Source organism: Leucopleurus acutus (genome assembly GCF_964270905.1).
Source record: "Leucopleurus acutus genome assembly, chromosome: 8".
NCBI lineage: Eukaryota > Metazoa > Chordata > Mammalia > Artiodactyla > Delphinidae > Leucopleurus > Leucopleurus acutus.
In genome coordinates, this window is record NC_139151.1 from 79755053 (window position 1) to 79782806 (window position 27754).

At 34.0% G+C, this 27754-nt stretch overlaps 1 protein-coding gene across 1 annotated transcript in view; it reads right to left on the minus strand.

Annotated features, from left to right (window-relative positions):
- Nucleotides 1-2917: 2917 nt before the first annotated feature.
- The window catches only part of KIF18A (kinesin family member 18A), a gene marked incomplete at both ends in the record, with an annotated part of 70050 nt that continues 45213 nt past the window's right edge, over nucleotides 2918-27754 (minus strand). Inside the window, 4 exons of the mRNA XM_082844135.1 lie at nucleotides 2918-3000; nucleotides 5498-5607; nucleotides 11168-11275; nucleotides 12019-12460. Of these exons, the coding sequence (XP_082700261.1) occupies nucleotides 2918-3000; nucleotides 5498-5607; nucleotides 11168-11275; nucleotides 12019-12460 (743 nt within the window). The remainder of the gene's footprint in view (nucleotides 3001-5497; nucleotides 5608-11167; nucleotides 11276-12018; nucleotides 12461-27754) is intronic.

The window sequence follows — 27754 nt, forward strand, 5'->3', positions numbered from 1 at the left end:
CATCACAGCTTACCCTTCCCCCTCCCCATATCCTCAAGTCCATTCTCTAGTAGGTCTGTGTCTTCATTCCCCTCTTGCCCCCAGGCTCTTCATGACCTTTTTTTCCCTTAGATTTCATATATATGTGTTAGCATACGGTATTTGTTTTTCTCTTTCTGACTTACTTCACTCTGTATGACAGACTCTAGGTCCATCCACCTCACTACAAATAACTCAATTTCATTTCTTTCTATGGCTGAGTAATATTCCATTGTATATATAGCCATTATTAATCCAGAACATTGTTCAAAGGATGTTCTTAGGGATATCACCAGGAGTGCTTTAATAAAAGGATGCATTCTTTTTTGTATTAAATAAGAATATGGCCATATTTTCAGATTCATAAACAAGTGTACAGTGATGAAATGAAGCGATATCTGGGGTGCTTTAAAACACTCCAGCAAAGGAAGAAAAACAAGGGAAAAAAGGGATATTCCAGACAAATGTGGAAAAATTTGGTAATTGGACTCAGTATTATGATTATATGAGGGTTCATTGTACTATCCTCCATTAAACATTTTTTTTAAGAGCTCGATGTTTCAAAGGAATTTGGGAGTTACTGTAACCAAGTAAGATTCTGACTGCAAGACTTCAGGGGCTTATACTGTCAGCGTGCACGGTCCGCATCCTGGCGGGCTGCCATTCCCACTCTTCTTTGACATGGAACCCTTTCCTTGGCAGAGAGTATCCAGGTGAGCCATGTTCTGTGGACTATACTTTGGACATCATGATGTACAAGTTCTAGTGGATACTCCAAAATGTTCTCAGAAATGGCGTACATTGTTCGTCAGAAGAGACAGCATCATCTAGGTTTTCTCTCTGATCTTTGATTTGCCTCACAAAAATTATTTGTTGTCACTGTCACTAAGAGCAATCAATCTGTGGTAGCAGTATTTATAAAGTTCACACTTAAAATTTTTACAAAGATGCCCACGCTGCTTTCAAATGAGAATAAAAAAACAAATTGCAAACCAAATAGTATGATACATTTTTTAATAAAAAAACAAGTATATAGGTTTGTATATGAATAAAATAAATGACTGGGCAGGGTACCTAAACTATTAGCAGTGGTTACAACTGGGGATGATATTGGTAGCGGGGGTGGAGTGGGGGAGGAGGAAGCACATTTTTATTGTTTACAGTTCTTTACAGTTCTTTTTGGAATAACATATTGTTTTTTAACAAAAATAAAGATAAATTATTTTAGTTAAAAATCAATCTATGCTGCTGGGATAGTGGTCACCCTTAGAGGGAGGTAGGATACAAGAGAGGCTTCTAGAATTCTGATAATTCTCTATTCCTTGATCTGAGGGCTGGTTAGTGGGTTTGTTCACTTTGTGAAAATTCATTTAGCCATATATTTATGATTGGTCTATTTTCTACATAAGTTCATTTAAAAATTGCTTTCTAGTGACTTATTAAATAGCACCTTGTTTTAGTTTAAATGCATGAATTTTTTCCTTATTCATATATTCCACAGTTTTCCTTTCCCACATTCATTACTATTTATTCTCTCTAATTTCCCCTTAATGTGGCTGCATTGCAAAGGCGTTGTTAGTAACTTTTACAGAAGGTGAAATCCCTAGCTGATAAAAATGGCATATAAGAAAATCACTCACGTCTTATGGTGTGAGGTGGACCACGAGGTAGGGTCACAATCCTGCTAGCTAGCCATTCATCAGTATGTGGTAAAAAGATTTCTTTTGAAACATATAATTACCTAAAATAGATGGAAAGGAATAATAGAGATGCTAATGTAGCTGATAAATAGGTGATACAACCAAAGGCCTAATGACAAAGGGAAAACAAAAATTGTCTATGGTTGTTCTCCCTACATCAGATCCTAGGTATACTTTCATGAATATGGAATTACGAGTGTCACAGTTGGAAGGAACTCAAAGATCGTTATTCCATCTCATACTTTCTCAACTAGATTTTGATTTGAAAAACATGACTAATAACAGAAAGGTCTAAAATTTGCAGCTGGTTGTTAAATGGTTGTTTGCTTTGATGGGACAGGTCCTAGGCCATATGAAATTAGAAGTTCATTTAACCAAATACTTGTTGTTTTCAGAAGATAAACAAGGCAAACAAAGCAGGTGAACAAGGACATAAGATTAAGCTGCAGCTTCATGTACTTCCTATAGCAGAGAAAATGATTAAAACATCTTCTCATTATCATTAAGGAACCTATGGGTTATTTTCAGGTTTGGTTCTAGTGCCACATATCTTGAGCTAATCTGAAATACAAATATACAAAAGTAACATTTTATAAAAAATAATAGTTTAAGGTGTGTAAGGGGTAGTCACGAGACAGAAAAGCAAGCACTATAAAATCTACATCTTTAATGTATCTAGTAGTGAGAAACAATATTAGTATTTTATTCATGAAGACTACTTAAATAATATTTACAACAACTTTATGGGCACATATATGTACATTTTTGTACATCAAAGTATTTTTGGAAAGAAAAGACCAAATAAATCCTGGGTCATAATTTTATCACTCCTAAATTTTCCTTATTTTTAAAAAACAGTAAAGATAATTTAAGTCTACTATTTTCTAAAATGTCCTAATCAACTTGTTGTAGCATAGTAAAACTGAGTTGCTACCATATTGACTTAGGTATTTTAAAGGGCAGCAAATATTTTAGAAACTTAAAACACACGTTTTCTGTTGAAATTTTACATTTGCTTAGAATACAAAAGCACAAAACAGAAGGAATTTCGTTTTCTGCTTGCTGAAGGTATTTGGGTAAACCTAGCTTTTAAGATGGTCTTCTTTCAAAGATTTTTAAGAAGTTTCTGAAGGGGTACTGGCAACAAACCCTTTTAAAAGCTGACTTGTCAATTTCATTTCCCTTGATTTTGAAGAGACTTATCTTAGATTTCCTTTTGAAATATTTCTTCCAAATTTTCTAACCATGCTTGGCTTTACTTTATGGATGTTTCTTTTATATTCTAGAGAAGAAATAAAAAGATACATAAATATGGTAAAAGTATCATTCAAAAAGAATTTTCACCATTCGTTAAACTTCACAGCTGTTGATTAACCTGATTTAAAACAGAACACCAACAAAGAAACATTAATACCCTTGGTTTGAAAGTAGAAATTCATTTCTCCACATTGTAAACTGAATTTTTTAGTGCGCATGTACGTACACCCCTTCCCCCTGCCCCAAAGCTATCAAGTGAAGTCAGTGAATAAACTACCACATTTACTTCTGTTCTTGAACTAAGGAAAGACTACTTCTGTGAACATTGTTCCCTTTCTTTTGTGCATCATCAACTTTTGTTTTTCATTCTTTGGATTATTTCCCAAGGACTTTCAAACTTCCATATTTTTCCAATTTAGAAGTATCATTTGAGTCCAGTACTTCTTTTTTTTTTTTTTTTTGCGGCACCCGGGCCTCTCACTGTTGTGGCCTCTCCCGTTGCGGAGCACAGGCTCTGGACGCGCAGGCTCAGCGGCCATGGCTCACGGGCCCTGCCGCTCCGCGGCATGCGGGATCCTCCCGGACCAGGGCACGAACCCGTGTCCCCTGCATCGGCAGGCGGACTCTCAACCACTGCGCCACCAGTGAAGCCCTTGAGTCCAGTACTTCTTAATGTGCTGATCCTGATCCCATAGCTCTTTTTTCCTTTCACGGCTACCTCTAAAATGTGTTCCATCTATCTATGTCCACTCTTCTGGTTCTTCTTCAGTGTTCACAATGATTCTCTACTCAACGAAGTGTTGTTACAAAAGGGGGCCACTGACTTCTTTATGGGTCTGTCTAATCTCTCATCCATTTTCTTGATCACATTAGGTTTTAGTTTTAGGGGCACATATCCTCTTGACACTATTTCTTATTTCTCTAAATGCTCAGTAAACAGAGTTTCCTTCTTTCCCACTGATGTTCCTTTTTTTTTTCTTTTTAATTTGTACACTGTTAGTTGGAGTCAGCTGAATACATTCTAAGGAAGGCAGCCCCAGTTCTCTTTTACTTTTCTAGTAATTTCTGATGTGTATTTGGCCATTTTCACTTGGATATCCTAATGTACATAAACCATTATCTTCCCTTAAACTAATACCTTTTTCTAAGTGCTCCATTATCCTTAACAAGACAAAATCTTTCCTCTTTGGCAAGTACTGTAGTTTAGTATTCTCTCCCACTGTTTTCTCTATAGATTATTCATCTCTCTTTACATATATTTGATGCATTTTATACTATTCTTAGAAAATAAGCATATTAGGAAACCTAAGTCTCTATTATTTGAGAATTATCATAAATTTATTATTTGGTTGCAGGATTATGACTTCCTGGAGAACTTTTTCAGAAGACCAGTGGGACAGTACATATCTACAACAACTGCATATACACAATGTTAAACATTATTAAATATGGCATGTTGAACCAAATAATCATAGTAAATTCTTCTTTTCAGGACTTCATTGTTTGATTTTTAAATCTGCACGAAAGACATTTCCACTGAGCTTAAGGTAAACAACTGCCACTGGGCACCACAAGAAGTAAGGATTTATCAATGCAGCTTGGCAAAGCTATTGAGAAATTTTATATTACTCTAATGAAAAAGCATTGACAGAAAAAAAATTAATAATAGTTTTCATGTTATTCTTAGACATACTCGTTATCTCATGAAACCCCTTTAAATTCCAAGTGCTATAATTATAAGTTCCTTTAGAGAAGAACCAAACTGGGTCTTAATGATCTTTATATTCATCACAGAACCTAGCACATAGTGACTGCATAGTAAATAAATACTTCCTGATTGAAGTCTTAGGAACTACAGTGTCAGAGAAACATAGGTCTGGACACAAAGGCCTAGAAATTGGTGGGTGCTATATACCTCTAGTTTCACTGAAGATGTTTCCTTACCATGGACTCATGTCACCTCCATATGCAATTGAGAGGATGTAATCACCACCATCAGCATTTTTTTTCAACTTGCTAATTGGAGTTAAAATATGATTGTAACTAGGTATAGACTGGAACCTCACAATAATTGCACAAATGAATCAGAGGCCAAATTATTAAAAATAAGAGGCTAAGGGAAAAATTTCAAGTGGATATAGTTTATCTGTAAAATATACTTAATCACTAACCTATTAAATAACATAGTTAATTATTTCAATTATTAAATTATTTACACACTCTTCTGCAATACGAGGCAGTATGGATAACAAAAAGGGTACAGAATATAGAGTTAGGAGATCCAGTTCTGGGTTCTGGCTCCATCATGAAATATCTCTGTGATCTTGGGTGAGCATGTTTTCTATTTTGTGTCTTAAGTTTTCTTATCTGTAACAGGGATAACCACACTCACCATGTACAATAATAAAGGTGATGAGTACATAAAAGGAGACTCTCATGAAAACACTGTAAAAATATGTAAAGTACTATACATATGTTAGTTAATCATGTTATTAAATATCAAAATAAGAGCTGAAACATACCCATTGTTGGTCTGTTTTCTTGGAAGTGCTTATCACTTGAATTATCTTGGTGAACACGCTTGGCAGATCCAGAATTTACCTCAGCACTTAGTGAGGTATTTGATGTAGAGCTTCAAGGGAAAATTTTTATTTTAGTAAAGTCTTTTTTTATATCTCTAAATTCAAATACATATTCTACATTCAATAATGATTAAAGAAAATGTGAAATACTAAAATATTAAGTTGTAAAATCCCATAGAAGTAATTGGAGATACTAAATAAATTTTTGGCCCATAGGGAAGTTTAGCAGTGTGTGATTTTAATAACGTTTATTCAAATTGGAGATTATGAGTAGAGGTGTATGTCACAATTCTTTAACAGAACATTTCAGGGTGTTGTGCTGGACTGCATGCAAGCACTGTTATTCAAAGTGTAGAGATAAGGAGCACATTGCAAGAGGTGAAAAACTAATCTCAGATTACCAAACCCCTAATCTGGGGAATATGAACAGGTGAGATTGTTTGCAAACCTTGTTTTTAAATCAAAGCATGGTAATAGAATGAGAATCTCTCTCTGATTATTGCAATTATAGAAAGTGAAATGAAAAGAATGACCTATTTTCATTTGTTTTGTCTTCAAAAATTTATATCACTCTCATGTTATTAATGGGTCAAATTTCTAACTCAATTTGAGTTGACATATTACAAAACACCTATTGTGGCCTCATGTCACAGGATATACAAGTGAGTAAGGCACAAACAACCCATGTCCTGAAAACTTACATAATAGATATATGGTGGGATGGGGGGAAAATAGGACAAATACACAAAATAATACAAGGCAGAACAAAAAACAGCACCACAGGTTTTCAAACTACAAGAAGCCGCAGGTTCCTGAGTTCAGAAGAAGAATGAAAAATGGAAGATTTTGTGGATGAGATGAGATTGATCTGGGTCCTGAAAAATAGCAATCCAACCCTTCCCAGTCCTACAGAGGATCAAGTTTTAGCAGGCAGGGTTGGAGGTCAAAGTGGGAGATGAACATCCCTTTCCACACTGATTCAAATAAGCTAATTTTAGGAAATTTCTGGCTAGTCAAGATATTATATACCACTTTACAAGTTGATATTAATTTGCTTGTCAGTTGGATTAACAATTGGAGGCTTCCCTTTATGGCAACAACTTGTTCTGGTAATCCTAAACCTGTGGTAAAGTGATGTGGGTTTATGTTTGTGGAACAGGAGAATATGGGTTATATGCTCAACAAAACTAGTCAGAAATGGCAATTTAATATGTTAGCAAAGAAAAATGGGTGTAAGCACAGTGAATGCTGGGAAAAATAAGTCAACCTATGTATCTAAATTTTCTAGAGCCTGTAAGAGAAATGATTATGGTGTTCATAATGATGATTTTGCCAGCTCTGTTCAAGAATGCAAATATCTGCCCAAAATGGTTACAGAGAAGTACTTGTGTTATGAAAGTAAATAAATTCAGTTGTAGAAATTTTCTATTCACAAATGGTGCCAAATAAACTAAGTTACTATAAATCTATTTTGGATACTAAAACATACAGTTTTGATTATATATATATATATATACATCAGCTGTCTAAGGCAAAAATTCTTTTTGGGTCATTTGGTGATTTTATGTCTTCAAGTGTAAAGATCAATGTCACTGGTTACTTTCGATGAGGGCTGTTTTCCCTGCAATATATCTTAAGGTTTTCTTTATTATTTTATGGTATGATTCTTCACTTTGGTTAGTTCTAAGACCTCGTTTTCACTCATAGATTGTTTTTATTTGAAAATCAGGGTTTTGAATAAATCTATTTGAATAAAACTCACATTTCTAGGAATGAAATCAAAGCCTAATCAAATAAGTTATGTATTTATATGTAAGTAAAACACACTCAAACATTTTTAGGATTTAGGTAACATAGTCAACTAATAAAATATTTAACATTTGTTATAAATTTGTTAGATTTATATTAGATCACAAAATAAAAAGACCTAAAATTGGTATGGGTACAAATTCAAATTATTTTAAAGACTGTTTTGAGAAGAAACCTACAGAATCTTCTAGTTGTATGCCAAATGTATTTCCATAACTATTAATAAAAGTTAAGATTAGTCTTTTGTTCCCTTACATAGGTATAATATTTTTGCTTGATAAATATAATGCATCTCATATTCTTTCAGTGGAGATAATTTCTAGTTGGAATCATAGACATTTTTCAAAATAAACCAAAAATGTATGTAGGTGTGAGACCACTTTTGAGTGCCAAGAAAGACTGTGGAACAAACAAAAAACCAACCAACCAACCAGACACAAAGCAAACAAAACCCCAAATTAATAAATATAATTTATAAGAAAAAATTTACATATATATTTGTGTATTTGGTAAATTGATACATTTAGTTAAAATAGTCTGTTACAGTGATTATATAAATTGAAATGATTACACATCTGATATTCTCAATTTCAGTAGTTACTAAAAAATTCATTCTGGTAGTTTTCTGGAATATCCAGTGCTTCTAGATGCTATTTTTTTTTTCTTTTGAGAGAAAAACTGATAAAAAATAAAAAAGTAATTATATACATGGAGCTGTTCCTCATTTTTAAAAACCATAACAAAATATACACACACCTAAATATGTACATAAAGCTGTTAAGTGGAAAATACCAGAGTCCATTACTCTCAAGCTCATGTAGATTTAATTGGGGGAAAGGAAGATTCTTTTAAAAAGTAATTATGTACATTTCTAGCATTAATCTCTTTTAACCTTAGTTAATGGCAGGATCTAATTATTGGTACCAGAGGGAATGTAACAGAGCAATTAATAGGCTATGAGAAATCTTACTTTCTTTAGTTGTCTTTTAATTTTATTTCGGAAGCCCTTTAACTCATCTAAACCCACTCCAAATACACAATTTACATACCAGGACATTTCTTGAAAAATCATTTGGTTTTGATAATGACTCTGTTTACATTTAAAAGTTATTCTTAGCTATAAACTTTTGCTACATCTTAGTTACAACAGCAGAGCATGCTGCCAGTGAAGAACAAGGAAAGTTCCCAGCATTAATTAAAGAAAAGAATAACATGACTCACACAATGAAAATTAGTGACAAGATGGGTAAGACAGACGATGGTGGTTAGCTAGGCTAAGTGACTGATTCCCATATATGACTAATTGCACAATTCAAATTTGTAACATTGTAACATTGATTGTAAATGTCATGGATAGTCAGAGACATTCAGGAAAAATCAATCCATGAATTTTAAACATAAACATTTCAAGACTCCACTGGTACTTTGGACAGATGCTAAATGCAACTATGAGATGATACTCTATGTGGCACAAATAAATAGGCTGTTTGTAAATTTGTTAGCACTAGCCCGGATGATAACACGTCCATGGTGGAATATAGGAAACTTAAAAAAGAGTTATCTTAAGATCGTATGCTCTTCTCTCCATAATCACATGTTAAAGAAAACGAGGTAAAGCAAGTCAGATCCATTTTACAATTTAACCATTCACTGTATCTTGTCATTGCATTCTATGCTACAGGATATAAAGACTATATAATGGGCTTCATGTCATATAACTCAATATATTTAAGACTTTTTTCCTTGTCTTTAATTTTTAGCTGTTTTACTGCTATGTACCTAGGTATGTTTCTCTTTGTATTAATGCTGCTTGCAGTTTGCATTGCTTCTCAAACCTGTGATTTGCCAACTTTGGTCAGTTTTGGAAAATTATTAGCCAGCATCTTCTCAAATACTGTTTTTTCCCATTCTTTTTCTCACTTCTTTCTGGGACTCAAAATACACATATGCTAGACCTTTTTAATTGTGTCCCATATGTCTCTTTTTGCTCTTCTCTATATTTTTATCTTGTTATACTTTTGCAATTGGTTTGAATATTTTTCTATTAACCTATCTTACAGTTCACTAAACTTTCTTCTGCCATGCCTAATCTGTTAAATTGATTTGAGTTTGCAATTTCAGTATATTCTATTTTTCAGTTCTAGAATATCCATTTGATTCATTTTAATAGAATCCAGTTCTCTGGGAAATTATCATCTATTTTATTGAACTTAATCACAATTAAATTTTTAAAGTCCCTATCTGATAATCTCAATATCTGTATCACTGCTTCTCTAATTTTTTTTTTCTCTTGATTTTCAGTCATTTCATCCTGTCTCCCGGCATTCTTGGTAACTTTTGCTTAAGTGCTAAACACTGCATATGAAAAACTGTAGAGGCTGGAGGTGGTATATTCTTCAGAGATGATTTAATTTTCTTCTGGCAAGTAGGCAAAATAGAGCTAGATCACCTTGATCCAAAATGGGATTGAACTGGTCAAAGGTCTGTTTCAGGCTTTCAAGAACCAGTCTATTTCCAGTTTGCCCCACTCCTACCTAAAGCATAGGTCTTCAAAGATTTCAAATAAAACCCTGGGCGTTTAACAGGGCCTTTTCTCCATGATGATCCCTAAACAACAATTTTTGTGTCCTGGTCCCATGAGAAGGTCAAAACTCTGCTTATTACTTTAGCCTCTTGGCAGCCATTTTTAGTTGGTTTTGTGGCCTCTTATTACACAGAGTTTAGAAATTGGCCAAGACCTTGAGGGCAAAAGCTACACAGATTTTGTTTCCCTAGCTCAGTGAGATGTTGATAGCTATAGGCTTCCATTTTTGGCTTGACCTCTATATTTGATGCCATGAACTGGCAAATGCTAAATGGAAAAAAAGAGGCAGAGAAGGTCTCGTTCTCCACAACTTGTTTTCCTTTCCTCTGGGATCTTAGACCCTCAAGTCCTGGCTGTGTTGGTTGTTCCTGAGTGCCTTCAAGCAGCTGTTAGTTGAATTTTATCAGCTTTTATAATTGTTCCTGATGGAAAACTTGGTCTGATACAAGCTACAATGTCATAGCCAGAAACAGAAGTCTATTCACTGATCACATTTTAGTCATACATCAAAATCCATTAAAATAATATAATTTTAGGACTGAAGAAATTCAGTAATGTCTGGAGGGAGAAATACCAAATGAGTAAAAATTGTCAACAGAAGAAAACTTAAATGACCTTTCTGAAGGCCAGAAGACTTTTAAATTTATTTTTAATAATCTGAAATATGGAATACTTTATACAAATATCAAGTGAAATATTTGGGCTTTATCAAGATCTCCCTTTGATAATATAAAACTAGTGCTGGGACTTCCCTGGTGACACAGTGGTTAAGAATCCACCTGCCAACGCAGGGGACAGAGGTTTGAGCCCTGGTCCGGGAAGATCCCACATGCCACGGAGCAACTAAGCCCATGCACCACAACTACTGAGCCTGCGCTCTAGAGCCTGTGCGCCACGACTACTGAGCCCGTGCGCCACAACTGCTGAAGCCTGTGCGCCTAGACCCCATGCTCCGCAGCAAGAGAAGCCACTGCAATGAGAAGCCTGTGCACCACAAAGAAGAGCAGCATAAGCCCGCGCACAGTAACAAAGACCCAGTGCAGCCAAAAATAAATAAATAAATAAAACTAGTGCTGCATTCAGAGCAGTTTACTATATGTATGCTTAAATGTGAATTGACAGTCTAATTACAAGAAATAAAAAGAGCTGTAGGAAACAAAGTATAAAGATGATCTTACATGTGTATAAAGCCTGAACCAGTTTATGTTTAAATGTACCTTGTTAGTTTCCGTTTCCTTTTGGCAGCAGCAGTCATTGCCATGTAGGATGGTACTATGCTTGGTATAGGCAGAGAATGTTTAGTTGAGAATGAAGAAGGGGCAAGCCTGTATATTAAATAATGAAAAATAAAAAGTAATTTTGATTTGTACTATGGAGAAAAAAGGGGGCATACACTTCCATAATTAGAACATCATTTTGTCTTAATACATAAAGGAAAACATTATTCAATACTATAAACTTCCCTTGATTGCCTGGGGTTTTCTTTTCTCTTTTTTAAACCATAGATAGATTTCTGCATTCCCACAGCATAGAAAGGTGAAGGTATCATTCTTCCCATATTTAGATTAATTGTGAACATACATATTAAGTGAGAAGGATATGTTTTTGCTTGGATGACATGCAGTCAACCATACCTTAGACTTACGACTATTTCAGAGTGAGCTGAGGTTTGCTAAACATCAATAGAAACTGTGGTATTTCCTTTAGTGAAGATATTAATGAATAATAATAAACAATTGGTAATCATCCACTGATGGCTTGTAACATCTTAACTTTGGAGTATGAAGAACAAACTAAATATATCTTAAGGTCTCCTCTAGCCTAACAAGGGTCAATCAACTTAAGTTTTAAAATTAAAGACTTCACAATACTGTGTTAGTGGATTAATATTTAGAGAGAAAGACAATTAAGATTTAATGAAGGTAAAAACACTGACTTTTTGTAATCAAGATAGCATACTTCATCTGTGAAACAGATCTTAAATACACCTACAGAGGAAAAAGAAAGCTAATAGTTTAAAGGCTATGTAAATAAAACAAAAGAAGAATTGGCAAATAGTCCTGTGTACCTTTGTAAAATGTTATTGTTTGGTAGTGATTCTTGTTCAGGTAATTTACTTTTCAAGCTCTTGGTGTCTTCACATATAACAAATGTAGACTCCAAATCCTCCTGGCCATATTCTTTTCTCTTGCTGAGAGGGATATCTACTTCACACAACATTTTCAGAGAATTATCACTGTTTGTATTTGAGTTGATGGCCTGAAAACTGGTAGTATGTGATGATGATTTTAATAAGGTCACTGCAGATGGATATTGAGAAGTTTTTCTACAGTCTTCTGGAGTATACACAATGGGTTGAAGTTCTTTGCTGAGGGAATCATTGAGCTGCATATTTTCAGACAGTGTAGATTTTTGGGGATGTTTTGCTTTCAAGGGAGAAGGCATTAATTTTCTTCGGGTTCTTTTTTGTGGAGGAATTTTAAGCAGATTAGATTCACTCGGAGATGTGCCTGTTCAACAAAATTAAAAAGAAGTTCAATAATGTTGCCTAAATAGTTTTCCAATAACCTTACCAGTTAAGAGAAGGAAAAAAGAGACCCCCAGTAATAAGTATATTTTCTGCCAAATTAATAAAAATTTAAAAGAAAATAAATAAGTTGGAAAGAAAAAAGTTATTGCTAATAACGTTAAAGTTAATAAACTCATTATAAAGAAATTCTACAACAGAAAATAGATACTAAGTAGCTAATATCAATATTATAGATACAGCTATCTTGAGATATTGGGCAATTATGAAAATAAACTGCATCCAGTAAATGTATACATTTCTCTAAGGATCTGTACCTGACCCTCTTATTCTATACTCTTATTTCTTTTCTTTGTCTTTGTTTAATTGAAGTATAGTTGGTTTACAACATTGTTAGTTTCTGGTGTACAGCAAATTGATTCAGTTTTATATATATATTCTTTTTTGGATTCTTTTCCATTATAGTTTATTATAAGACATTGAATATAGTTACCTGTGCTATACAGTAGGACCTTGTTGTTCACCTATTTTACATACAGTAGTTTTTAATCTGCTAATCTCAAACTCCTAATTTATCCCTACCCCTCCTTTCCCCTTTGGTAACCATAAATGTGTTTCTTATGTCTGGGAGTCTTTCTGTTTTGTAAATAAGTTTATTTGTATCTTTTTTCTTACATTCCACATTTAAGTGGTATCATATGATATTCGTCTTTCTCTGACTTACTTCACTTGGTATGATAATCTCTAAGTCCATCCATGTTGTTGCAAATGGCATTATCTCATTCTTTTTTTATGGCTATACGCTCTATTTCTAATTATCCTCTTGCCACTACCTTCTCAGTCACGTGGGTCCCATATAACTAGATTTTTACTTTTTCCTTGCATTTCCCAGTCTTCACCAATCCTGACTCTTTTACACTTACAGTTAAAACATAATTCTGATCATGTCATTCCCCTGATTAAAGATGTTTAGTAATCTTTAAACAGAAACATAATGCCCAGAGATTTTTAGTAGGGGAATTATTGTTCCTTGCTCCAAAATTAAGAGACAAATTGTTTTGTTTGAACTTAAGTGTGAACTCCCACAATACTAGACATGCTTAAATATTTAAGTACATAAAGACTTCTCACTTTCTTTTAGTGTACAAAATAATGACTTGATTACATATATAACAATAATCTTGATCAGCTCCAGTGTACTTATGTTGCATTTTTTAATTAATATATATTTTTTCTGCTTTGCCTATTTCATTCTGGTAAACTTCATGGTGCCTGACACAAAGTAACTCTGCTTGGAGTGTGCTGTCCAGGGAAGAAACTATAATGTGTATTTCTCACCATGTTTTCAAATCAGGCAGTAAAATTCCCAATTGATGTTATATTTGCTTTACAATATAATAATAACTTAAGTAACACTGAAAGCTGAATAAAATAAGTGCTGTGTATTTCAATAAAGCAATTCAAACTTTCAACCAAGTTAGAAAATACACTTATAACAATCAGCAACAGTACATGCATTATTCTTATTACATTAGTTGACAGTAGACTCTGCTGTGGCTAGGTTGACAATTACCCTCTAGGAAATACAATTTAAAAACAGGAAGAAAAATATGATCCCTGTTCTACTAAGGAATTTTACTTTTCTGAGAACTAGATAAATGAGATCCAGATCTTAAAATAATTTTCCACTCCCTTTAACATGACATTTGTCAAATTTTCCATTACCAGATATTTTTATACTAATGCTGCAGTGTAAAGACAGTAACTTTTCTCCACTGTGCTGCTACCACCAATTTGGTGGCTATTAATAGCTGGAAGATTAACTTCTTTTCCCAGGAGAGGGAGCAGGGGTATGTAGAGGATAGAAAACTATATCGAGGATAGAAAACTGAATTGGGAGTCAGGAGATTTGGATTCTATTTCTGGCTTCACCAACAACTCACTGAGTGACCTTGGGCAACTCACTTAAGCAGTGTGGGCATTAATACCCCCTAGAAAAAAGGGGATACTATCTTTTTATGTACAGGGATTTTCTAGGATTAGATAATATCTATAAAATACTTAGAGCTCAAGGAAAGGCTCTAGAAATATAGGCTTCAACTGTTAGCATTGTGACGTTCACAGGGTAAGCTGTAATTTACTTTCCAGTATTCCATCGATACCCAGCACACCATTACCACCAAAAGAATGTATTTCAAACAATATATTGTTTGAATATATTTCACTTTCAGTTTATCAGATATCCAGTTTATAAAGGCTGATGATAAACTGTAATATAAACCCAAGGTATTGTGAAAGCAGGCACATCTAAGTGTTATTTGAACATGCAGGCGTCGTAACAACATTCTAAAATTTAGAACACAATGGACCATGAAACCTCAAGGGATAAGGATTATCCAGAGTAACTATTTTTCTTGTGCATATCTACGGAGGGATAATCTCTGGAGTGGCAGTGGGCAAATTCCCATGATGGTGGACCATGTTTTCTCCATTGCTTATAAACAGCATGAAAAGCGGGGGCGGGGGGGGGTGTCTTCCATAACACACCAAAAAAAATCTACCAGTTCTTTGGGATAATCTAAACATACATCCAATATCAAATTTTGGTATGATCAGACTAAGTAACAGTTTGCAGTGAAAGCAATAGTAATCTTACAATGACATTATCTTTAGCTATAATTCTTCTCTCCTGATAGGATATGATAACTTGAAGGAGAAACATGAAGATGCGGCCGATAATGGACTCACATACCACTGTTTTACTGGACCTGAAAGGAGAGATGCTACAGACACACAGCATGTACAAAATACAAATCCAGGAGGTTCTTTTCTTTCTATCCTCTCAGTTATTAAGTACAGATAAAATAAGAAGAGAGCAGAAAATAGATGGTCAATTCAGGACTACTTAGGCTGACTAGTTGCTAAGAAAGGTTCAGAAGATAATCAGAGCAAAATAAGATTTAAAGGCTTAAATAAAAATTAGACAGTCAATTCACTGTAACTGTAAGGGGATAATGACTCCATTTATTCCTGAAGACTAAAAGAGCACGATAAACAACATGAGATTTCATTTTGAATACGATATCCAGAATATATAAATACAACTATATAATAAATAGTCATTCCCCTTTACTTAGGCAAGAATACTTTAAGTGGGTATGGCAAACTGGAGGGTGCTGGATTAGAGGCTACAACAACCACTGGATATGCTAGGTCTATGTCTATAAAAGAGATCTGCTGTACTTTTCCATTAGAGGATGTGCAGTAACTTTCCAGAAAAGCAGGCTTGGGGAGTCTGTAGTTTCCCTTGATTCAGCCTGGGAAAATACTATCTAACAAGATTCTGTAATTCTTTGGCCTACAGAGTGGAAATGACAAAGAAGGAACCTGGAGGAAGATTATAATTCCTTTAAAAAGGGCCCATAAAACGAGAAAAGGAATCATGTAGTTAAGGACTTTCAGAACAAGGGACTCTAATAGGTAATGGTAGTCAATGAAATACCTCAGCAATAGAGGTGCCACACAGGAGGTGACAGGACATTAAAAATGCATCGTTATAAGGTAGGCTCTTATAAAGTGGGATGGAAAAGATTGGCAGCTGCTTGGGAGGAAAGCAAGTCTTCTCTCCAGGGTCTCTCCATCTAAAGAACCAGCCTACTACATCATATACTAAGGATAGAAGGTAGCAGGTATCCTATGTTCCGAAAAATTTTGTTATTTCTAGACCATGTCTTGGAAATTTAATTCTCCAGCACAGTGTAGGTGTACTGCATTTCTATTGCTCTGAAATGGTTATGATCCATGGTTATGTGAATATGACTTGTTGAAATTCATGTCCAAATAATAACAATAACCATAACGTCAAGACCTTTAAAAGAAGTTACTACTATTATTTTCAATACAGTATCAACGTTTATTTGATTAATGAAAAAAAAGGCTGTAGTCAGCTATGGAACAAGAAAAACAACCTAAGAGGACTGCATGTGCATAAAAGATTCACTGTTTGTTCATTCATCTAGTATTAAGCACTGCCATGTTCCAGACCTTTTCTAGGTATTGAGAATATAGCAGAAAACAGAACAGTTAAGAATTTACATTTCTGAGGGGAGAAGGCAGAAAAATAAATTATCTTAATACGTTAATAATGATATATGAGTTGTAAAGACAGTAAGACAGAAAAGTGGAGTAGAGGGTGATGGGAGATAGGAGGGGTGTGGTTTATGATGGCCAGGGAAGGTGATTCTAAGAGTGGGATATGTGATCTGAGACTTGAATGGCTATGAAGGAGGCAGGCCTACAAAGATCTGGGGAAAGAGGCAGAGGAAACAGGAAGCGCAAGACCCAGTGGCAACAATAAATTTGTTGAGCTCAAGGAAACGAGAGAAGGCTAGTGTGACTGAAGTGTAGTGAGTTAGAGGGAGAGAAGAAATGAGAAGCTAGAGATATTGAAAGAGGCCAGCCTGTGTTAGGATATATGGATAAGGGCTTGGATTTATTCCAAGTGCAAAGGGATATCTGTGGAGGATTCTAAGCATGGTTATGATGTGATCTGATTTACATTTTAAAAAAAGATTGCTTTGCTTACTGTGTGGAGAAAATATGAATGGGTAAGAGAGGAAACAAGAACAGTAACAAGACTATTGCTATAGCTCAGGCAAGAAATAACAAGAGCTTGGACTCGAGTGGTAGTAGTAGTGATAGATGTGGGAAGGGTGTGGTAATCAAATAATAAGATAAAAATTATATAAAGTAAATCCAGAATGTATGTAATAACCTACATAGGTGTGATGAGGTATCTGACAATCAGGAACAAAGATAAGGAGTTCACACAAAGGAGTAGTATATATTAATTTTATACCATTTTACAGAAATTGACAACATTCCATAAAACCATGAACCATTTGACATGCACAATTACAGAGAAGTTCAAAAGGTCCTAAATATCATCCCTCAAATTTGGCATTCTCTTCTTACTGACATTACCTGCTCCCAGCCCCCACTCATCAGGCTTGAAGTCCTGTCCCCTTGAGGAGCTCTGATCCAAGTGAATTCAGGTGTCTTAGAACCTGCCTCCTTCCCTCTCTGGTCTCTTTGGGGTTTGAGGATATGATTTCTTAGTTAGAGATGATGGGTGTTATTATCATGCTGGGGTAGGGAAAAGGAAGGAAGGAGAGTGAGGCTAAGTAGGAAATGGTTCTAGAACAAGGGTGGCAGAAAGAAGAAAATTTATTGAAAATGGATTTTGGCTCCTAGGAAGTTGTACGAAAAGCAATGTGAGGGGAAGATGTAAGTTAATAGAGTGATGGGAAAGGGCATCTACTTTTAGGTCAGGCACTCTACTTTCTCATCTCTAAACACCCTCAAACAACTGAAACATTTATCTTCACTTCCAGACATAGACATACTGCGATTTCAGACACAAGCGCTGACTGCTTCACTCCCAATATCTTGTTAATTACCTTGAACATTCAATTACTTTAAAAGGAGCCAATGCATTTTAAATCCATGTTTAGCGAAGCCTTGAAAATGCAAAATGTGGTCTTGTAGTGAATGCATTAATCAAGTAATATATGATATACATGATATTAGAACCTTTTCTTTTTGGTAGGGGCACAAGATAGAAAGGCACTGAATACTTAAATTGCTCACTAGAAGATCCAGTCCTTGGTTGGCTCCGCCTTAAATGTCTCGCCTTAGAAACACCCTTAGTACAAGAAGAGATATGAAGGTTAACTTTGTAAAAGAAAACCAGTTTTAACCAAGGTGGTAATCTGAGTAGAGGTATGTAGCTCCCCTTCCAGATTCCCTTTAAAATGACCATATAATAGAAATAGGAGAAAACTTGCTCTAATGTTAGTAATAAGAGAAGAGTATTATCTGCACACCAGGACAGTAGAGGACCTTATGAGAAATATTGTGTAGCTAGAACTGGAAAAAAGGAAGGCATAGAGAGAATAACTTATAATTTCCCCACTTCATCCTTCAATGCTATCCTTGGGAGTGAAGTAAAAGGCACTGGAAGAATGTCACTGAAGTTCCTTAAGTGAGGAACAGGGATGAGGGAGTAGATAGGGTAGGAGGAGAAAGGGTGAGACAACACTATGAGATACAGTGAAATGACAATATGTGAACGCTAGCAGCAGCACTAAGAGGCCCTAAGATTCAGTCCTGGTCTAGCTGTCTCACCGTAGAAAGGAACACTGAACAGAAAGTGCCCAACCCTGTGGGCCTTGCTCCCAGCACTGGTGGCAAAGAGGCAAAGTTTCTACCTGAGGCTACCTGAGGCTCTGGTTTCTTTTCTACACTCCCTGGGCTGTGAGATCCATGAAAAGGAATGCACTTCCCCCATATCTCTGGACCTTACTATCTACTTGATTATCAGGAAGTTAAGGGCAAAACCATACTACTAATAAGCACAGAGGAAACTCACTGGACCAGTAAAAGGATAATACAGTATAAAGGAGAGGCAGAACTGGCACACAAACTCAGGCCTTCTGATAATCCAGAAGCCACGTTTTACCTACACCAAGCTCCTACCACAGGGAGAATTTAATCAGTTAGGATAATGGCTAAATAAAACATGGATATACATAATTACACTGTTATTTAAAGACATATTTTACAGATTATCTGATGATTTGGGAAAATATCCCATGAAATGAAGCAGTAAAGAAATTTAAATACAGCATGATCCCAATTTTGAAAAAAAACAAACAAAAACCCCATCAAAACCAAATCAAAGCATGTACATACAGACCCCATGAGCGAAAAGGGGGTGAAAAAGTCACAGAAAACAGAGCAGAAGGAAATATGGCTCATTAGCTGAAAGACCGAACTATGTACACAGAACACAACCAGGGTCACCAGATATTTGAGAGTATGTCTTTCAACATGATAATCAAGACATATGACTACACACAGGAAAAAAAAGTGAGAGGAAATAAATGAGTATATTAGGATAACCATAATTAATAGCTTCTGAGAAATGAGACATTATTACATTCATGAAGCAAAACCAAAGTGCTATAAGAAGAAACACTGAATTTTAAGAAAGAGTTCTTAGAAATTTAAAATGAGAGGAAAACAAAATAAAAGTAAAGGTTCTAAGATAAAGTGGAAGACATCTCCTAGAAAGAAGAACAAACAAACCAAAAGAGGTAAATACTGGAAAACAGATAATAGAATTAGAGGATCAATCCAGAAGATCCAACATCAGAATGATAAGTGTTCCAAAGACAGAACAGAAAGAAGGGCAGAAACATATTATGGAGGTTTATGTATGTAAGCACGTGGAAGTGCTTGAATACATATGTGAAAATTTCTCAGAGTGAAAGGATAAAGGTTTCCAGTGCAAAGGGCCCACAAACTGTTTAGCATAATGAACTTAAAATAGACTAACACCAAGGTATAGCATTGTGACATTTCAGAATACCAAGGATCCCAAAATCTTCCTGGGAGAAAAAGTCCCACACAAAGTATGAAGAATAAAAATGGCATGACAGTTAATGGCAACACTGGAATCTAGAAATCAATGGAGCAATGTCTTCACAGTTCTTAGAAAAATTATTTCCAACCTAGAATTCCATACCTAGTCAATCAGAAAATAAAAATATTGCTGTACATCCAGGGTCTAAAAAAATTTTACTTCCTATGCACCCATTCTCCAGAATTTATTGGAGGATGAACTTCCGTAGAATAAAGGAGAAAACAAGAAAGAGGATGGGGAAAAAAACAAATACTACATACAGAAACCATAAAGTTGTACAAGAAAGAGAATTTATACACTTTGTAGCTCAACAGAGAACGATATTTACTTGATAACACTCTAGAGATTTATTTTTAAAAAGGTGAAAAACTCTTTTGGCAAAAAGGGGGACAGGAGGAAATGTATACACATTGTAAAGTTGTTAAATCCTTTAAAATAAAATGAAATAAAAGTAAGTAGATAACATTTAAAATTGGAAAAATATAAACAAATAAGAATTAGCAGTATAAATTTTAAATTTAGAAATTAGGAGGAAAAATCAAAAGAAATAGCTAAAAGGTGAATAAGAATTGGGAGTGGGCAGCAATAGGGCAAGGAATACCTACACAAATATTATAGTACTTGTTAGCTTTCTAAATTATGTGCAGGTATTACTTTTATAAAAATATAAACTGAATTTTAAAAGGAGGTGGAGGTGAAGAGGGGGAAAAAAGGAGGGGGCAGGGGGAGAGGGGAGAGACAGACACACACACACACACACACACACACACATGCAGAAGCTTTTAATGAAAAGAAAAATGGTTAAACTTTGGGGCTATAAAAGGAAAGAGCAGTCCAAAATCACATCTCTTGCTTGTCCTGGGATAGCTTTACCCCAAATCTGTGGACTCTGAGTGGGGTCAAACTAGCCAAAGCTATGAGTCTAAACTGAAACATGCAAGCAGATAACATGAAATGGAATTGGCAATCTAATAGAAGGGCAAAATGAACATTCTAGGCCTAGGGAAGGTGGGAAAGATCTTTTATTTAGCCCCATTCTCCACTGGCTTATCATCTCACTCTCCTACTTATGTTTTCCCTAGCATGCAACAAAAAGAAAGGCAGAACAGTTATCTACCTAGTAATTTAAAGAGGGCCAATAAAAATGTGAATCAATCAGCAAAAATAAATCATTCAATATGGTGAGAATGAGCAGAATGGATTTAAAGTCATGAGTCCCAGGAATGAAGGAAAATTCCTCTTCTTCAGGGAAGAGGTAAACCACTTGTGAAATCTGAACGTTAGCATGTGTAATTCTGTTATGCTTTAAAGTTTATAGCACATAATAAATAGTAGAAATAAAAATAAAGCTTAGATAGCAAAAATTCTAAGAAATGAAAGATATATTTTGTATGAGGACATGGATTTAATCAGTTTGCTTTCAGATATTTTAAGTGTCCTAAAGACCTCTAGCTTTAATGATATTTCTTATACCTATCTTTATCTTTACATTTAGATTCCATACGAAGGTAAGATATACTTTAATTTCTTCACAGGTCTGTTGAGATATTCAGATGATTAAACAGAGAGGATACCACTTTAAGGATCAAGACATTTTCTATTACTGTTTTCAAATTAACTAGAATACATATAATTCTAAAGAACAGTTTGGGAACTTCCTGGAGAGAAAATGTTCATTGAAAAATAACTTTGGTATTGCTTTACTTATAAAGGTCTAACATAGTTATCTTGAAATTCAAGACGATCTCTTAGGGCTTTTTAACACCTCAAATAGTTGAAGGCACATATTAATAAAATAACAATATAATGTACCCTATTATTGTTTTTATAGTTATGAAGTCTTTTTAGCAAAAAATGCATAAACAATGCTAGAGATTTATTCATCAACTCCTTTAGGGAAGAGGGTAGGCAATGAAAGTTATATGATTAAATAATATAACTTTTCAAAATGACTATGTCCTACAATTTAGACCAGGATTTGAAAAGTGATCAGAGACAGATCAGAGCTAATGAGAGATATAGAAAAGTCTTTCTTCTAAACCCTAGGGTAAATTTTGCTTAATGAATCCAATCCTAGTCTTTGTAATACTTAACCATTAATAGTTTAGGAAATATCTTAAAATATTTATATGGTGCTTTAAGGCATCATATATACAGCTGAAAATGTGCATTTCAGGATAAAGTGGTTTAGTGTTCTATTTATCTGTTCCTACATTATGGCTAGAGATTCCCGCTTCAAAAAGTTTGTTTACTGTAAGTCCATAAAGAGACTTAAAAAGGAAGTCAGAAAAAAACATTTGTTGAGACTGCCAAGGTTTACAAGCCTTTGAAAGTCTTTTAAGTATTAAAACCACTTTCAAAATTAACTCTAAATGCAAGTGCTAAAATTGTGGATAGTGAAAAAATACAATTTTCATCAGTAGTATTCCAAATTCTAACACAATGTTACCTAGATTACAACATAAGAACGTTAACATTTGTGTAGTCTGTGTAGCATTTTATAGAATAAAATATGCTATTAATATAAGCCACAGCTTAATATCAAAACAAAAACAGTAAAAATAGTAATAAAATTAGAATTAATTTGTCTGATCACTAAATTATATTTGCTAAGTGGTTAAAAGAAATTGTGAACAAATATTTGATGACTGGTTAAGTGGTTAATGAAGAAGTAAACACAGTTTAGATATTAATCTGCCATTTGCCATCATTCCCCCAAACTTCTGAAATTTTAAGGAATATGATCAACTAATGGCGGTGCAATAAAAGCAATAAATTAGATATTTTGACTTTGTTAGTGAAATACAGGAGAGTCTCATAAAGAAATATATGAAAAAGACATTTGAGAAACTGCCTACACCTCAAGAGAAACATGTAAAAATGTATTTACTGGCTGCATTGTTCTTTAAGTTATTTAAGTCCACTTGTGAGCATAATCTAGTTTGCTTCATTATTTCAATCTTTCAAATATTTCATTTCTCCAAGAAGCTTATCCCACAGATTTGATTTAGGACTCTAAAATATTTCCAGTAGAAAGCAGGAAAGAGTTGTTTCATGTCTGTCTTTCTAAAAGTAGTTTTAAGAAATGTCAGTATATTTTTACTTTTAAAAGATTTTTTTACAATATTTATTTTTTTGCTTATTTTAAAAAATTTCCTTAACGAGGCCATAGGATTAAATGTTACATATATTAATATAGGCCACTTCTTATATGATCCTACTAATACACAAGGATATTATATAATTTAAGATAATTATATATTATATAATATGCTAGTACATTAGTAGGAAAAAGAAAGAAAGTGGTGGTGTAAACGAGCTAAATCTTCATCTCTTAGAATGAGCTGATAATACCTAAACATAGATGAATCAATAAATAGCAGTAAGCATACTGTTTAGAATTTGTTACACATCATCCAACATGCATTTTAATAGAAAACAGAAAAAACAGACTTGTTTTGTCTGTTTTCCTAAAAGCAGTTTTAGGAAATGTCAGTATATTTTTACTTTTAAATGAATTCTTTTAATTATTATTAGAAATGCCCTTAAATCAATGCATTATTAACAACAAGTCACATCTAAATAATTTTAAACCAATGCCCATTACAGAGGAAAAGGAAGTTAAAACTTACACATGTTTCATAGTAGCAAAAAAAGAAAGGCCCAAGTAATAGAAACCCTTACTTTATAATATTCTTACATCATAAAAATCATATAGTTTAGCAATGTATATAGTTTTTACTGAATTTCCACTTTAAAATGGTCATACTAATTCTTGATTAATTATAGGCCACCAGGAAAATCACAGTGGGGTTCATCTCAAACACAGAACCAGAATTTAGCACTATATGATCTTAATGTTCACTTAAACTTTCCTACTTTATAATTTGTTGCTCACAGCAAGAAAAGTGATATGCTCATATATCAATCATATTTGTTGTTGGCATAGCTAAAATCTCTTATTGATTTACCAGAGGCAAGTCAGGTAAAGAAACCAAGCAATACAAAGTAATAACATATATAAATATGACTATAATGAAGACTTAAAAATACAAAATTTTCTTCACAGACCCAAAAATATGAATAGAAGGCACTATACCATTTCAACCCCTCAAAACTGAGATGTCATCTACCTACTACTACTAGAAGAAAGAAAACATAAATGTGAATTAAATAGATAAATACCTTTATAATTTAAAGTTGGGTTACGTAGAAATTAACAACCACCATAAATAAAAGAAAAATATGTATCATATATGGCAAAGTGTTTAAAGCTCTTGTCTGTATATATATGTATATCTATATATATACATATGTGGTCATCTATCTATCAAACAAAGTAAATAAGGAAAATGAAAGATAATAGAAAAATAAGACAAAGGAGATAAACAGGTAACTCAGAATGAAATACAAATGGACAAAAGCACATTAAAAAAATATTCACCTTCTACCCCCCTTTATCGGGGTGGACTGTACACTTATAATAGTTCTGGAGAATAACCTGACAATGCATATCAAATGCTTTAAAAATGTACAGACCCTTTGACCTAACTATTCTACTTTTGGGGGTCTTAGCCTAAGGAAATAATTAAACAAGTCGCAAAATATGCACACACACACACAGATGTCCAGTGGAGTGTTGCTTACAACAGCAAGAAAGGGAAAACAACTGAACGTTCATTAATAGGGGATTAGGTAAATATAATATGCAGGTAACAAAAATTACTTAAATTCATATTTGATAGGAAAATGTGTGTATAACAAGGGGTTCTGTGAAAAAAAGCAAAATGAGGTTAAAACATTAGTGAAAGGGGCAATAAACCTAAAAATGATGAAAAAACTGTTTTTGACTGTCAATGAAGTTATAGTTTGTTGGGGAGAGGGAAGGTAAGATATGATAATTGTTATAACAATGGAATAAAAAATATAATGGAAATGTAAAAGAGTGTGTGCAGGCAAAGTGGGGAGGACTCATTAATGGGAAGGTTTCACAAAGAAGGCAGTATCTAAATTGGACTGTCAATGAGGATAAGAATCTTAATGTGCTAGGATGTGGGATGGAGAGAAAGCAGCACTCAAGATCGAGGGAGAAGCCTGGAAACTGTAGAGGCAAGAAAATGAAAGCATGTTTAAGAGGAGGTTGGGACACTGAGTGCCATAGGGAAGTGAGTCTGCATGGAGCTGGGAAAGCCTTTAAAGGTTCTTCTAAGTAAGGGGTCTGAACTTTGCTAGGAAGATCATTTTAGGGTGAAGAGTAGATTGTAGAGGGGGAGAGGTGAGAAATGGAAACTGTTCTAGATATCACTATAATTATTCATTTCTTACATCAAATCTTCTCAAAATGTTTTAAAATAAACTGAATTAAGAATCATCACTCTATTCTCTGTTTAAATAAATCTCTAAAACACAAGGACTAACTGGCAATTTCATGTGGTTTCTTAGGTAGGAGGGGTCTATATTTATTTTTCAGCTTTTTGAAATATTCCACAGATGGTTCCTCTAAATAGAGAGACTAGATAATTTATCACTAATGAGTTAAAAATCCCCCTCTTAAACAATGGGCAGGCCTTCTGGGGTCATTTTTGATGTGCCATATCATGTGTCCTGAATGATTTTACCCAGGGGAACTAATTTATCAAAAGCTTAAGACTGCAAATGTTAAAAGATTTACAGAGCTGTACGTTAGTGTAAAAAGCAGAATGCAGTATTTAGCAAACATGAGTCACAGGCTGCAAAGTAGGGTTCATGACAGGGAGACACTGATGAATGGGATTAGATCTAATTGAGGTTTGGTACAAAATGATGGCAAGGATTTTTCTTTTGCTAGCACTCATGTTAATAAGTACGTGAGCAAGTATTTTGGGAAACTATGCTAAGTTAATATTAGTTGGCAAAGTTCTAAAGTGAAATCAAATATTAATATATGCATTTCAATAAACACTTCTAGGCTACAAGTGATTGATACAATTACTGTACTAATCATAAATCTGGATTCTTTTTAACAGCCTTGTGACTCACGGAATTTGCAGATGCAAATGTACAGGTGAATGAATTTTAACTATTTAAAAGATAAATAACCTTAAGGTACTAGTGAATTAACCAAAATAATAAACATTTTATAATGTATTCATAAGACACTTTTGTGGTTATTGTAGTAATTAATGCCTACAGAGATAATATCAGCTATTTACGAATATCATAAAGAGAGAATACATTTTAAGAACTGTTACAGTCCTTTAAATTAATCCAGCATTCTGAGTAATAAATCAACCATAACCTTTTGAAACCTGTCTCCGTGGGAAATAGCAGATACCATGTTTTCCTCTCAGTCTCATTTTCCTAGTATTCATGCTTATGTAAGATGGGAAAAAAGAAAACGACAATGCAAAGAACCTTTTAATTTACAGTAATATTTGCAGTTACAGGTGAATAACTGAACAATGCCTTGTGTACAAGGAGACTAAGGGCCAAACGAAATGTATTTAGGGCTTCAAAAAAGACTTTCATTGTCTATTGGCACTGATTAAATTTTGTTGCCAAATGGGAAGATATATGAAAGATTCAGTTTATAAGCATTTTGCTGCTTCATATTTATTATACGAGGAATTAGTATAGAGATCTTTTTTATAAAATGAAACATCTTTGTATTCAAGTAATTACAGGGGAAACAAACTTCCATAAGAACCCTGTATTCAATCAGAATATCTGTACTATAAGAAACTGGTTCTACTAGTATCTTTTATTGTACTCTAAGATAAAATCACTGACATGGGGTGCAAAATTTAAGAAAAGGAAAGGTTAGAGACAGAAATATTACTAAATGTGAGTTTCCAGATGGGTAATGAGGAAATCTTGACTTTTCATTTAATGTCAGAAATTTTATCAGTTCCATAATTAAACCCTGCTGCCGGCATCCCCACCCTGCATGGCACTCAGTGAGTGCTTTCTCTGTTTTCCAGACCCAAAATAGGTGCATGTTTTACTCCAAGTCAACAGACATGTAGTTTGGAAGCAAAGATTTTAAGTCAAATAAATATCTATCCCAAAATTAAGTACTGACATTGGTAAAGTATTAAAATTAACAAAATTAAAAAAGTTAATTTCTTCTTGAATAAGAAGTAATATAGGCTTATTAATATAAGAAAAATAAAATTAGTCTATATAACAAAAATATAAAAACTAAGGATATCTTTAATTAACAAATGTATAAGACATATATGAAGAAAATTCTAAAATTTTGCTGAGGAACATACAAGAGGGTATGCATATGGAGAGGCAAACTATTCTAGAGTGAGAAGATTTGACAGTAGGAAAATGTGAAGACAAAATTAATTTACAAAATTTTTAAAAGATTTTACTTCCTTGGAATCAGAAAAAAATGATTCTGACAGACATTTCTTAGGGACACTTTAAAAACAAAGAATAAAAAAGGGGGACCAGCACTGCTATATGTCAAAAAATACTATAAACTATTAGTTTTTAAAATAATAGTTACTAGCTCTAGGATAGACAAATAGGCAAAATAATAAGATAAAAATCCAATAAACAGAATTACCTATGACTACTGTATGTAAATTAATGGTGCCATAAGGACAGACTGTCAATATATTATACAAGAATGACTAGCTCTCTGGAAAAAAATTAAGTTAGAGTCTTGCCTGTTAACGTACGTCAAAATAAACCTGGAGTAAATGGAAGCAAAAATTAAAAAAACTTATAGGTGAAAAGGCCTTTTGAGGAATAATTCCAAAGGCAGGGGGGAAAAAAAAACAAATGAAGCTATTTTATTAG